Source organism: Corythoichthys intestinalis, chromosome 9 (genome assembly GCF_030265065.1).
Source record: "Corythoichthys intestinalis isolate RoL2023-P3 chromosome 9, ASM3026506v1, whole genome shotgun sequence".
In the NCBI taxonomy this organism is placed as follows: domain Eukaryota; kingdom Metazoa; phylum Chordata; class Actinopteri; order Syngnathiformes; family Syngnathidae; genus Corythoichthys; species Corythoichthys intestinalis.
Window position 1 is genome coordinate 8123092 of NC_080403.1, and position 15000 is coordinate 8138091.

The 15000-nt window shown below is 38.7% G+C and overlaps 1 protein-coding gene across 8 annotated transcripts in view; it reads right to left on the minus strand.

Moving 5' to 3' along the window:
• cadpsb (Ca2+-dependent activator protein for secretion b) overlaps window positions 1-15000 on the minus strand; it is a 195616-nt gene that overhangs the window by 102526 nt on the left and 78090 nt on the right. For all 8 annotated transcript variants that reach the window (XM_057846578.1, XM_057846576.1, XM_057846575.1 and 5 more), the window contains exons 4-5: window positions 8165-8245; window positions 7019-7252 (exon numbers count right to left, since the gene is read on the minus strand). In XM_057846578.1, the coding sequence (XP_057702561.1) occupies window positions 7019-7252; window positions 8165-8245 (315 nt within the window). The remainder of the gene's footprint in view (window positions 1-7018; window positions 7253-8164; window positions 8246-15000) is intronic.

Sequence of the window (15000 nt, forward strand, 5' to 3'; positions counted from 1 at the left end):
CAACACCTCTGAAATCATGTGATTAAAAAAGCAAGGGGGAGTGTTACAAAGTGACAGTAAGAGACAAAACACTCTGCGATTAATGCATGCTTTATTTAAACACTGGTTGTATCCAGCTTACATTCGCAGCAGGCTTTGCCATTGGAAATATAATTATTACCTAAATTTTTAATTTATTACCTCCTCAAAGGAGAGTTTCATCAATGGTTGTTTATGAGATGTTTTGCACTAGCACAAGGCTAATGCACACCTCAAGCAATGAGGAGAGTTATTGCAGCAAGATACAGAAAGTGTACGCGGCAGGTCATCGGGGACAAAGATACAGCAAGTAAAGAGTAAATAAAGCCACTTGTTTCTCCTGCTGGAGTCATAAAGTCTTCTAAGTGTCTTTTCTTATTTGTATTTTCGTCTCAACCAGAATATTTACATCTACCGTGGAGCGTTGATTGTTTCTCAGGAGTTCTAAATACAACTATATTCATTTAAACAATAGATTAATATGCATGCTTTTTGACATTTTTATTAACTTCTTATTTTACAAGCAATTAATCTTCATGCCAGTTTTGTTCAGTCATGCAGTTACACAGTGTGCAGTGGGTGCTTAAATAGTAATTTGCAAAGTTTGGCATTAAAACACTTCATTATTTGTTCATGGTGGAATTCTGCACCCTACGGGCTAGCATTTGAGTTACATAAATGCCAGAAGATATAACAGTGTACTCCTACAAATACATTATATGATCCGGGACTGTGAAAATCAAATAAAATCTGTAAATACAAATGGCTGCGTGGAACACATCAAAAGGATCACTCCAGATTAAATCATATTTCAATTGGAAGAGTAAAAGATATTCTTGGCAGATTTCCGAGGGAATTTAGGACGTTGTATAGACAGTTAGACAGTAAACAGCATGCAACATAATTGGGCTCTCTGGAGCTGTCACCATCCCTCCCACACACAGACACACAACAGTCAACACATGCATATATGTCAGCGTCAAAATTGCTCTGCATTCATTTTTTTGCACCATGTATCACAAAGATGCGCAGACTCTGGCATTGAGTTGCAGAAAAAAAAAGTGTTGCATCACGCACATGGCGCACCCAGAGCGGATATAGCTCTGCATTATGAAGAACTAGCTGTGATGACTCCTCGTTCCTAGTTGGCAACTTGGTCTCAGACAAGCTGATAACAAGATGAGTCATACCTGGCATTAAAGAGCAGGTAAAGGGAGATTTATGTCAAGTGTCAGGCTGTTATTCGCACCTGGAAGAAGTCAGCTGTCTGTTTCTAAAATCAGTCTGTAGCAGATAAGGAGTCGTCATGGCTTCTGATTCAGACAACTACATATTGGCTACATGCAAATGTTACGGTTGCACCAACATTAATTTTTGGGGGGCCCAAAACCAAAAAAGAGGACACCAACGACAAAAAGTAAAACACAAAAATAAATTGGGAGACTTCTTTTTTCCATTCAAATTTATCTGGATTATTTTGTGCACTCTACCAAAATTGTATGAATGTGAGCTCCCTCGTTTCTTCTTGAGTGACGTGCTGGCATATTTTATTCCATCAATCAAACATTTAACTACAGGTAATCCCCAGGTTACGAACGAGTTCCGTTGCTATGCTGGTGACGTAACCAGAATTTCCACGCAAGTGAATCAAGTACCCCTAAATACCTCCAAAATTTCAAAATAACTATGCAAAAACATAAGTCCCTTTCACACACTCCGAAACACCGGGAATATCGCGGAATTTCCCAGGTCGACTGACACGGATATCACGCTGCCGGGACTTTGTGCATGAAAGCAGGCGTTAAATTCCCAGGTCACAGCATGATAGCTGATGACATAAATATCATGGCGGGCCCACCTTCACTTCCTCTTTCTTCGCAGTAAGACAAAAAGCGGTAAACAAACATTGCAATTATCCACATAGCAAGCTGAAAATAGCTGAATTAAACTGAAAACATAACGAAATTAAATTGCTACGGGATCGTAGAGCAGAGGAAGAGAGTCCATCGTCCATCTTTGGAAATGTGTGGTTTCTTTTGTTGACGATGTTAGGGTCCGCTACGGCGGAAACAAGGTTGTACCTCAAAGCAGTAAACAAGGGAGGGAAGCGTTCAAGGGTTTATTAAATACAAACAAAAATACATGCGATCGCGGAAAAGGGGGAATAACACAATGGGTCCGTGACAGTAGGTCGACGGGGATCAATAATACCATACTAAGAGGTAGGCAGAGGGCCGATAAGACAACAAAAAAAATACACTCAAATACCAGCACATTGTAGGGGATTTCAAAACAAGAGTGGCAGAGGTGTCGAATGGTGCCCAGCAAGTTAATACCTCGACACCCTTTTCTAGGACTGCCTGGGCACGAGCATGATTTGACCAACATTGTGACAGCCGATGCCGAACAAAAATGATGTCATGTCCGGGTCCGGGTCATGCCCTCCCAGCACAGAGAGAGCCAGTGGGCAACACGGGACAAGTGTGTAAAATTGTTCAACCCGCGTCATTCACGGGACATCTCTGCATGCGTGAAAGCAATGACGCGAGTAAATCCCACGTCATGTCATATGTGTGTGTGAAAAGGGCTATGTATTCTATGTCATTGTACTGTTCTCTCCAAGACGCTGACGCTAAGTCCTAGCTAGACAGCGAGCTAAGCGCCGAAATGACGATGTCAGACGTCTGAGTGGTTTGCTGGCTTTATTCAGCTGCTCATGACATCAACACTTGCAGAATGAAACTAAAATAAAAATGAAATTAAATCAGTTTCATTTTAAATAAAAGCAATTCAAAATGTATGTTTCTAACTAGCTGGTTATACAGCAATAATAATCCAAACAAACGATTAGTATTTATCAGTTAGCGTCTGAACATAATCAAAAACAATCACATAAACTTGCCCCAAGTATTTGACCACAAATGAAAATGCACAATAAACAGTACAATAGGAGTGGGAACCTCTTGGTACCTCACGATACGATACGATGTGCGATGCAAAGCTCACGATAACGATGGTCTGACGATATGGCGATACAACGATTATCGATACATTGGTCAGGAAATCATTCTAGGATATTCTACAAACAACTAATAAACAGAAAAACAAGCTTCTGATGTGAAATGGAATGAGTTTATCACTTGTAGACGTCCAATCCATTCACCCCTCCCACTTCAAACGGACTGAACGTCTATGGTTGTCAGTGGCAGCCAATGCCAGACAATGAGGTCATTTTGGGCCATTTAAGGTCATTTTCCTGTTTATTTTCAGTTACTTCCTGTTGATTTGGGGGTGTTTTATGGTTCACTTCATGTTCATTTTGAATTACAGAACAGGAAGTGACCTGGGAATCACCCAAATGTAAAGGCAGTGACTCAAACGCAACAGAAAATGACCTGTGAATGCCCTAAAATGAACAGCAAGTGACCTGTAAATGCCCTGAAAATCGGACAGAATGACTGTGAATGCTCTGGTTTCGAAAGAACGAACGTTCCCTGTCTAAATGGATTGGGCGTCGAGCACCGTCAATGCAGCCTTAGAGACAACTGAGACACTATTATGGTGGAAGATTTTGGTAGCAATTTGTTGGTTCATTTTTTTTGGTATTTTAGACATTGACACCTTTTTAAAACGATACCTCAATTCTTGGCAGGAGAATATCGATAACCTTTTGGGATACAAAGTATCACGATATATCACCATTTCGATATTTCGTCACACTCCTACAGTACAAAAGGTGTTATATACAGGTGCTGCCTCTGTGGATGCTTCACAAGCAACAAATGTGTACGCAAGCTTGTAGCTTTAATATTTCCCCTCTCTCTCACTCGGCTGCACGACTTCTTCTTGGGAGCAAATGCGTTCTTCTCTGTGTGTACATGCGCTCTCACTTGCATGTGGAAGTCCTACCTGCTCTATGCTTCCTGCGCCAAAATAGGAGCATGCATCACAAAAGAAAAGGCAACATTATTTAAAAAAATAAAAAATAAGTTAAAAAAAGTTGAAATCACGTAAGTTGGCTACGTCTTTCATTGCACAGAAATAGCAGGAAATGTGCTTTACAGAAAATACATACGGGTGTTTCACATTATTTTTGTTTTTACACATATGCATACATATTTTTGAAAAATAAAATGAAGTGAAATGAAGAAGGGGATTTATCTGTCTGAAGTATATAACAAATCATGGAAAACTTGTTTTGGGGCCAAATGGCATTAACTGGGAATTGAGCGTTATGACCTCGAGGGCCCAATATAACCAGTCAAGTAAGAACATGAGCTGCTGGCTTGTTGACGATAAAGAGCCAGCTGAAGGTAGCGTCATAATTCATATTGATACTGGACTATTAAGCACAAAAATATTACAGGATGCACTGCAAACTCTGTCTGGTCCCCCCCTTCATTTTTTTCTAGGCTTTACTAAACTATGTCTTGAATTACATTGGCCAGCAAGTTTAGCACAAGTTTAAATAAAAAAAAAAAAGTTTGCAGTTTATGCCATCAAAACATTATGTTTCTTTTGTGTTATTTTGGTTAAAACTTAAACCAAAAACACCCTTTTAGTCACGTTCCACCTGAATATCTGGTGCATCACTAGCAAATTTTCTCTTACATTGATTTTACATGGAACTTACTGACGGTCCATCCTTGTTGCATCATGTCTTCTCAAATCAAATTGCTGCATCGAGTATGTGAGTCTCTTCTTTACACTATTATTGAATCATTAGTATACTTCTGCTCTCGGGTAACGGACATGACTAAAAGTTAATTAGTATTGTTTTTCCTTGACCCCCACTGGGGTTCTGTGGCCTTTAAAATGTCAAATTTCTGACAAAAGGCTGATAGGTGGACATATCTTATTTATATGGAATTCATATAAAAACCGAGGTCCAATTCAAGGGCAGCATCTTTGGGAGGTTGTATTTCAAAGTCCATAACATGGAAGGCTGGTCCCAATTCCCAGACATGCAGCATTTATTGTTTACATTATTTGGAGGCCATCCACATCACAAGATTCTTCACACACCCTACAAAAGGGAACTTGACTTTGAAATACAAGTATATATTTGAACATGGGACCTTCAAGGGACATCTGAAGGCATTTCAGAAATTTCAAAATGGGATTTTGTGGTTTTAAAACTGCTAAACGATCTCATTACAGCCCTTCAGTAACAAGCTTTAGATTTGCCCCATCAACTTGCCGACGTTAGCCAAGTTTACTTTTTTTGTGTCATGACTACTGGAGGCACATTAAACATGATGTCGGTAAATTTGCAGACAAGCACAGCGTCGGGGATCAACAGTTTTGAAGCTCTCTGTTCAAGTATGTATTTATGAGTGAAATACTGTATGTCTGATCTCCACTAAATATCGACTTTGTAGCTTTATCAAATTCAGAGAACCGCTTGGGGAAAACATACATCAGTAAAGTTGATGCAATGAGGTTCACATTCAAGCACACATTCATAGACCAATAGTTGATGTTGCACCGAGGCACCCTACTAACAAATACTGTAATTTATGTAGCCATAAAGCATTTTAACAAGAGAATCAGGGTTGGACCGTGTTAAAACCAAGAAAAGTTCAGAAAAAGCTACAGGATCTCTTTACAGTTTTTCTCAATTGCTTTGGTACGTTTCTCAGATTAAAAATTTTAAATTCTCAAAACTACTTGTTGATTCCTCACAACATCGCATCACTAGTGCACATCAAAAAAGCAGTTTCTCATTCCTTTGAGCAAGTTGTAGATGTTTTTGTGCATCCATGCAAATGATTTTGTACAATGCTCTGCCGTTTCCTACATTATCAGTTGCATCCTCTATGATGGTCATAATGGATGATCATGGGTCTCTATTGAATAGTCTCACCACCCACAACATTTAGTCATTACTTCATTGCGTAAGTCTTTACATGCAAAATGCATGAACATGTCAGAATATGTCAATATGTGTGTGCTTATTTCTAAGCATTTTCATTACTTATTTTACGTAACTTATTTTAACCTGCCAAAATCTGTGATATTTTGGGGCAATGTGGGTTTCCACCACTACGACATAACCAGGGAATGGTTTGCAACCCACAACAGAATGGTAATGGAGTTCCTCCCACCATACTCCCCAATCCTCAATCCCAGAGAAGATATTTTTTCCCCACATGGAGATGACAAGTGTATGATAGCGAGCCTCACACCATGAATGCAAAATGCAGTGACATCACAGCAGATGCCTGCACAGGCTGGATAAGTCATTCAAGAAGATTCTTTCCACGCTGTATAGCAAGAGAGGACACCCATTGTAACGTGGATGAAAATGTGTTGCCCAACTGGGAGGAATGTCAAGATGTGTAGAAAGATTGGGGGAAAAAATCCAGACTTGTAGCACTCAAAGTTGAGTTGTGCTGTTTGTCTTATGTTCACATTTCTAATTTTGCTTTTGTTTTATTTCTTTGTGGTACTCGGTGCTATCTCTTGCTCTCGGTATCACATGGTCTGTCAAGAAATTGTAATAACAGTAAAGGTATAAACTGAATCTTTTCCAGTCTAATGCAATCAATCTCCCACATACAAAGGTGTAATTTGCAATTTTACTCAAAACGTATTCAGCATCAGAGCCTTCCGCAAGAGTAACTGTTCAATTGAGAGCACGATTAAGCCATTTGACTGTCTTGTCTGTACACAATGAAACAAGGACTTGTCATCCTAACAGCACAGACATGTTCACTGACACAGAAATTAACATTTTTAAGTAAGTATTTTGACCAAAAAAACTGGCTTTTGCAAGTAATCCATGTTATTTTGCTACTTGTGTGACATGTTGTGAGGATTAACAAGTATTTTTGAGAATTTCAATTCTGATCTGTGAAACGTACCAAAGCAATTGAGGAAAAACTGTGAACAGGTAATTAGTGATGTTTTCTGGAGTGCCATTTAACCTTCACCTACATAGACTGTGTTGTTTGGGTTAAAACACAACTACACAATAACACTATGTAAATGACTTTACCTCCAAAGTGAAGGACAAAACCACATCAGATTTTGACAGCGTGTTTTCATCCTCCTGGCCCATGTCAATGATGGAGGTGTTGTGCCCTCGCTTCAGTTTCTGGAGCTTGAACTCTCCACCCTTAGACACGGGCATGCTCTCCAGATTGGCCATTAGCTGATTCACTGAAGACTTGAGCTCCTCAATATACATCGCCTCCATGTCCTTCGACACAAACTTGGGGAACCTGCCTCCCTGAAAAAGAGTCAATAAAAGCATGTTTACTGGTAACAGATGACTAATAGCTTCCTAATAGCAGGTTTTACTGTCAAAGCCCTCTATTTGATAAGAGAAAATACATAAAATACAGGTGGAGTCTCCCTGGGCAATCATTTGCAGAGCATTTCCAAATCCAGAGCATTTTGGACCTGAATGCCAATGCCTGATGAAAGTTAAAGGGATAAAAAAAAACAACAACCTTTCATTCAAATTTCATTTTTTTCCCAACATGTAACAGTGGAGGAAAATAAAAAAATAAAAGCTATTTTTTCCTCCTTCCAGGAAAAAAATAGCCGTTGTCAGGGATTTCAAACTGTCTGCTATTTTAGCCAATCAAATGCAAGTATCTCAGACTGTGAAAGAAAGAAAAAGAAAAAAAACAGCGACAGATTGAACAAGTACAACAAAAATAAAGAAGGATTGTGTGCCTATTTTCTTCTGTGCTGTATGCGGATGGTGTGATTAACGTCACGTTCGTCACACAATGTGCTTATTAGCTGTCATGTTTTGGAGTTTAAACATGATTTTCTCCATTATCAGAGGTCTAAGAAAGGCATGATTTGCATACTTTGTGCCACCGTATTTCACATGAGGTTTATTAATACAAGATGTCGTCTATTGCTTTAAAATGATTGGTCTAATCTGGCACATTTGTGACTTGGGTCTTGGGACTTTTTTGGTCTTGACTAGGGGCTGGTGTCGGGGGCCCGGTTTGCGGGTCTAAAGGCAGCCCCGGTGGAAGAGACGGGCTACAAAGCATGCCTGTTGATGCACCTGGCTTTATTAGTGGGTTAAAGTGGGCGTACACATTATAGCGGGCCTGCTTTATGTGGGTGGTATAGGCTCACACCTTTTCAACAACGTAGTAGACAACAAAGACAATCTCACCCGTGCAATCTGGTCAGCCATCTGAAGACGACCATCCAACTCTCTTCTGATCTGTGCAGCCTGCTCGTCCAAGTTGTCCAGCTATTGAGGCAAACATATGGGGAAACTCCATGAGATCGCATTTCATAAATACAGTATGTCATGTGGTCAGAAAGTCACCAGTAAAATCAGATTTGTTACGCTGATCTTTCGGTTGAAATCAAATGTTGAAAGGCACAGTGACACAGTAGATCGTTTGTTCTTCCAGTACATCATCTTCTGTTTCACATACAGCGTTGCCTTGACAGGGTCTCTGCAGGTTCCAACCGGCCAAATTACAGACTTTTTATGACCATATTGAATACAGTTTAAGAACCGTTTCACATCAATATTAAGGCAAAAAAAACATTAAAAAAGAGTTGGAGGAAAATGAGCAGGCAGCACAGGTAGCTCCGCTTTGTAGTGAGGTTTTGACGTCCTCAAAAATCGAAACATTTAAAAGTGAGACTAAAGTTTATGCATGTTCTAAATAAACGTAACATAAATCGATTTTTAAGACCATTAAAAATCGTATTAAAGACCTTTTGCTGGGTTTTAGGAGAAATTGAGACATTTTGAAGCCCCGAAATTCAAATTGTTGTATTTAAGACATTTCTAGACTTTTAAAAACTCTGCGGATACCCTGCTCGAGATATCAGTGAGATCATTACGTTTTTGATGTATAAACTGTCGTTCAGTTAATTTTTGTTTTGACGTTACAGTATATAATATTTGAGATCTGATTATTGTATGGTTGCCATACAGATATCAAAAAGAGAAATCTATTTTAAAAATGCCTTAAGCTGCTTATTGCCGGCGGCCTGCTATTTTAGCGGTTGGCAAGGCTGCCCCACAGTTCTGATCTTGGTCATCCTGTGTGGAGTTTGCATGTTCACCACATGCTTCCGTGGGTCTTCTACAGGAACAGGCCCTGCGCACTAGTTAGCTGGGTTAGGCTGAAGCACTCACGTGAGAATAAGATGTGCGGTAAATGAATGAATGCCTACTGCCACTCTCAGTTAAAGTTCACATACAAAATTAAACTAAGAGAATGAGATGTGGACTTAAAACAACCACATAATGAATTAATTTCCATTCATTTCCATGAGGAAAGATATTTAAGATACATTTTTCAGTTAAATGTGGACAGTGAACAAATTTAACGAGTATGTATGTAAGGAACACACTCTGTACTGTGAGTATTTAACACAAAAACACATGATAAGCAGTCTTATGTTGCCACATGTATAGCCCCTTTTGCACGAACTAGATACACTGAAATTCACTAAAAATCTCGTTGTACTCTGCACAATGACAATAAAGAATTTCTATTCTATTATATTCACCATTAAAATTATGTCTTGACCCTTTTGAATGCAAAAATAAACCAGTGCACGCTGACCTGCAATATAAAAGTAAAACAATAAATACTGTATGGAATGGATATGCTGAAAGGACCTTTGTTGCCACAACAGTGATGATACAATTCTCCACAGCACAATATTAGATACATAATGGGATGTGACATGAGTATGTAAATTTTGTTATGAGAATTCAGTAACTCCACCCTCAAAATGAATCCTGTAACAAGGTAAGGTCTCCCATTATGACCCATTAAAGGGCTCCAGTAACCAAACTGACCACAATAGCAAGAGATTGAAACAAATGCAGCCAGGAAAACAACTACTGATATGACAGATTGCATATCCGGTCAGTTTGTTGCAGGAGGCTGTAGTCAGAGCAGCATTTTGTGTTAGCCAGCTTAAATTGAACTGATGAGACTGAAAGGAAAATCCATCACTGTCTCACAGGCGCAGTGCTGCCATCACCATAGAGACCAATGAAAGGCACTACTGTGTGAATTGTTATATTTCTTGTTGATTTGCGAGGCGCTTGGCATAAAATACGATCATGACAGTAAAGCTCAGACAACAAAAAGATGTTTTGACTCAAATGAAAAACAGAGCTGTGGCACTCAAAGACCAAACAAGGTTAAGAGAAGCTGCAAGTTCTGGCCCTGGAGGAATGAAAAACAGATAAATTCTTGGCTCCCTCTCATCAATAATGAATGGGAATCTTAAATTAGCTGACGCAGGGAAAGAGGGGAAGGATCTGATGTCTCCTTCTTGCACCCTCAATCCTTACATTTTTATGCTTCATTTCTTCCTGCTCTTGCCAAATGTGATTGTGACTAGAGACCACTGCTTTTGGGGGGTTACTCAGCTCAAAAAAAAAAACATAGAAACAAATCTTACAGCATCAAAAAAGCTCCCAAAACATTTATGCCCAGCAGTGTACTACAGGTTCAATATTAAAACATATATACTAGTATATAAAAATAATCATAATAAGACTTCAGCCTCAGGTACTTCAATGCTACTTTTAAAAAATACTGAAATTGAACTGGACTTGTCTCTCAGGCTTCACGTGATTGTCTTGATTGTTCCTTTAATCCTTTGCAAGACAAGCACCAGATCTTAATATTTTCTGTTGTTCTTTTATTCGTTTTTCTGACTCTTCCAGGCACAACAGTGGTTTGAATTTGGTCTGAACAAGACAGGTCCATGAAAACCAGAAAGCAAAAATGTTCCTCTCCTCGTTTGTTTCTTTTTTTTCTTTTTTTTTTTTTTTCATATTTGCAGTTGAATTTGTAATGCTAAAAAACCCTTATGCCAATAAAAGACATTCTCACTGGGTCACCAGCTGATAAACTCTCTCGTACTTTTAATTTATTGTACATTCCTCAATATGCAAAATCAAACAAGTACCGTTTTCTGCGTGTCAATTACATATACAGATAATGTATCATGAATATGACATACTTGCAATGTACAATAGAGGAAACCACATTTTGGAGGCTTGTCAAGCTATATGTGATGTTGTACAATTTAGTCTGTATGGCCTCCAGTGTTGTTAATAACAGCGTTAGAGTATAACAGCGTTTCTAATGCTGTTAGTTTTTTCCGTAGTGAGTAATCTAATTAACTACTTTTCCCATTTTGCAACGCCGCTACCGTTACTGAGGATGTGAAGGGGCGCGTTACTACAATTTGGTTGAATGAAGCGCGAGTTGTCTGATTTTGTCACAGCTGCAGAGTGGAAAGGAGGCAGGAGGAAAGGGGGTGGTGACACTATTGCAAATGTGATGATGATTGGCTAAATGGCTCGGAACGTTAATATAGCGTTCGCGTTCTAATTAGTATTAGCATTTAACGTGGCAAACGTCATCTTAAACTCTAAGGCAACTTTTTAATTAATCAAAATTAATTAAATAATTAATGTAACTTTTTAATATACAGTTCGTGGCGTCCCGGTGGGTACAATTAATTGAAAGTAATGTACTGTTTTCCTGCTGAGTGTGCATTATTATCACCAAGTTGGCATTTTCCGTGTAGACGCTACAATGAAATAATAATTTGTTTTTTTAATTAACAAAAATAGTCGCTTGCCCTAAACTTTTCTTGAATGACGTATCCATTAACCTTGAGTGATTTTTTTTTTTTTTTTTTTTTTTTTTAATCAAAACAACTAGAGCAAAGACAGCAGAGGCAGGAGATTCAGATGTTAACCTGGATATTGAAAAATATATCTACATATTTATTGGGTGTGACAATACACACAAGTCAAGGTTCAGTACTTACCTCGGCACGGAGATCACGGTTCGGTACAAGAAAAAACAAAAAGACCTTTTTTTCTCACAGCATTTGAAAGTTAAAGTTTGTATACCGTTACACTCTTATATAGGTGATTTTTTTTTGTGTGTGTGTGTGTGAAGTGTGACCTACCTTTTTTTGGGGAGGGATAAAAAATTCAGTTTAAGCCAATTAGTTAATATACAGTGATCCCTCGTTTTTCGTGGTTAATGGGGACCAGAACCCACTGCGATCAGTGAAAAACCACAGAGTAGCGCACCCCCCCACCCCCCGCATTTTCGTGTGTGTTCAGTCTACTTATTCCGATTTATAATTGGAAAGAGATAACTATAAGACATTTTTTCTCAAAGTGTAATTAAAAAATAAAAACATTTATGTTTATATATATTTTAATAAATGGTTTTTAAGCACTTCAAATGTAATAATTATAAGTTTATATTTTATACGTTTATATTAAATTATATATATGTTTTAAAAATGTTACTGTCTCAAGAAAAAGTCTTTACTAAATGCTTCATTGAGTTAGTCCACTCAGATCCGCTCAAGCTGATCACTTACACACAATGAGTTGCCACAGCAACAGTTTAACGAGTTAAACGAGGTTGACGCATGCGGCGTTTTGAAGTGTCGGCTTACCAGCGGCTCTGGCAAGATCAAAGTTTAACTGTCTGTCAATCATCGTTAACTTGAATAAACAACACCCGTACAACGACCATCAAAGAGGGAGGGAGGGAGGAAGAGTAAGACTACATGATCGGCTCGGGACAGCGCATCTGTATTTATTTTTTAATTAAAAAGAAATCCGCGATGCAGTGAAGGCGCGAAGGTTGAAGCGCGAAGTAGCGAGGAATCACTGTAAACATATTTGATGTGAAAAAAAGTTATAGAGTGTATAAAGTGATAAGGTGTAGAAAATGAAAAGTAACATCAGTTACTTTGCTGAGTATCTAATTACTCTTACAATTAGATAATAGTTACTAACTCAATTACTTATTGGAGAAGTAATTTGTTACTGCAACTACAGTAATTTATTTTTTTTCAGCTAAGATTAAAAACGCTGATGGCCACTGAGTGCCATTATAACTGTTGTTGCTTTTTTCCTGCTCACCAGTACACATCAAAAAGGGCCAGTGTCCACATGTTCATATCATGGACACTGTGGCATCATGTCTTTCAGGTGCAGTGTCCAACAGAAGAGAGTAAATGTCGCCTGACGAGTGTGTTGACAGTTCAGGCCATGTACGAGCACCCTGCTGCATAACCCAGAGTTGTTGTTTAGTAGAGCACATAATCAGACGCTGCCACCAGATGCAGTAAAATGTCTGCACTTGCAGCGCTGAGTGCTGTTGGACAAGAGTCCAAGCATCCTGCAGAGGAGGAACGTTTTCTTCATCATGTCCGGTATCAGAAAAGTGCCCTCAACCTGACCCGCTGCTTTTATACCTGAGTTTGTGTCTCCCTTCCGCTCTGAAAGCCATCCTGCAACGCCTGTCAAAACACTCACGAGACGGGCATAGCACCCATCCGACCCCAGCACTCCCAAATGAACTCATCGTGCCACGCATGGACAAAAGCGACAACTTGGAACAGTAGTGTGACAAAGCATTTTGACTCAACTGTGCGCATGATTTTTTTCTTCAATTGAATCTTTAGGATTGATGGACAGACAGACAGAGGGACAGAAGGTGATAATCGGATCATGTTTGGTCAAGATCTCTGAAATTCAAAGATCTACTGTAAGTTCATTCCTTTATCCTTCAGCAAGATTGGGGCAGTGGTGGAATGTAATGGAATATACATATTTTGCAATAGTTCTTATTTTTTTTTCTGGTTGCTATGAGGACTTGAGTATTTAGTTTTCAGAGGACTTTTTTCTTTCGCACTCAACATTTGAAACAAGATCGAGCTTTATCTTATATGCAGGCCAGGGATATTTTATAGTGGACTGGAAGAAGAGACTAGGATGATGGCTAGCGGTGTAAAGTAACATAGGACAAATACTTTGACTATATTTAAGTAATTGTTTTTATGTACGGTATCTGTAATTCATATGTCATATTTTGAGTGGGAAGAAGTTCACATCCAAACAACAGCTCTTGTAGGATATTCTGACACTTTGAGCAAAAACTTGCAATTAATTATGATGGTATTAAATAAGGTCTGCTAAGTCCAGCTATTATACTTTTGTAACCCTATTCAAAATGTTTATTCTCTATTCTTAAGGCATTATGTGCAACTGAGTATGTTGGTTAAATCTCAAGCGTTTATAAAAGACACACTTTTTTGCCGTTTACTCAGCCCTTTCTAAAATGCTTTCTTCATGAGGGAATGTTTTCCGGGCGCATCGATCCTGTGATTAACATATAGACAATTTTCCTGAGCGAAACATGAGCGGCGCCATCTTGGAAAATTTCTGCTCCGAACATCCGGTTTACACAGAACAACATTAATTTCGGTTGAAATAAGCAGTGTGTTGACAAAGTTAAATCTGCAAAATCAAACCACAAGAACCAACGGAATTTTCAAAAACGGAATTTAGCACGACGTAGATGAGACTACGAGACTTTCTGTGCTAAGCATAAACTCCTGGAAGCGCCTACATATACTGATGGACGAGGAATGGTTTGAACAAAGTCCAGCTTCAAAGCATCAATGTGGATCTACCTCGCCATACACCTTAAAATCAAAACCAGCTGCAGAAATTAAAGATGTGCTTTAAACTTAAGGATATACCTAAAAGACTGTATGTTTGTTGTTATCACTTTGTTGATAATTCGTGGACAAAATTATAACAACCATGTCAGCCTGTGTTGAACGTTTATGCACATATAAACAAAAATAGTATGTCATTTTTTTTATTGCAGATATTGATTACAATAAAACATTTGGACAACATGAATCCATTTCTTGTTTTATTTAAAATGATTGGTGCATGTGCAAAACAGGTCAATAAATCACAATTTATAAAATTATTAGAAAAATATTAACGAAGGTTGAGCATACGAGGAATGTGTTATCAGAGAGCAGAGCTCCAGAGGGGCTTAAGGGAGTTTTTCCAAACTTTCACCCGACATTACGGAGACCCTTGACGGCCTCCAGATGGACTTTCTCCCGATGTCCTCAGTAATTCCAACTCCAATAACTTATTTTAAAGTTGCTGCAGTT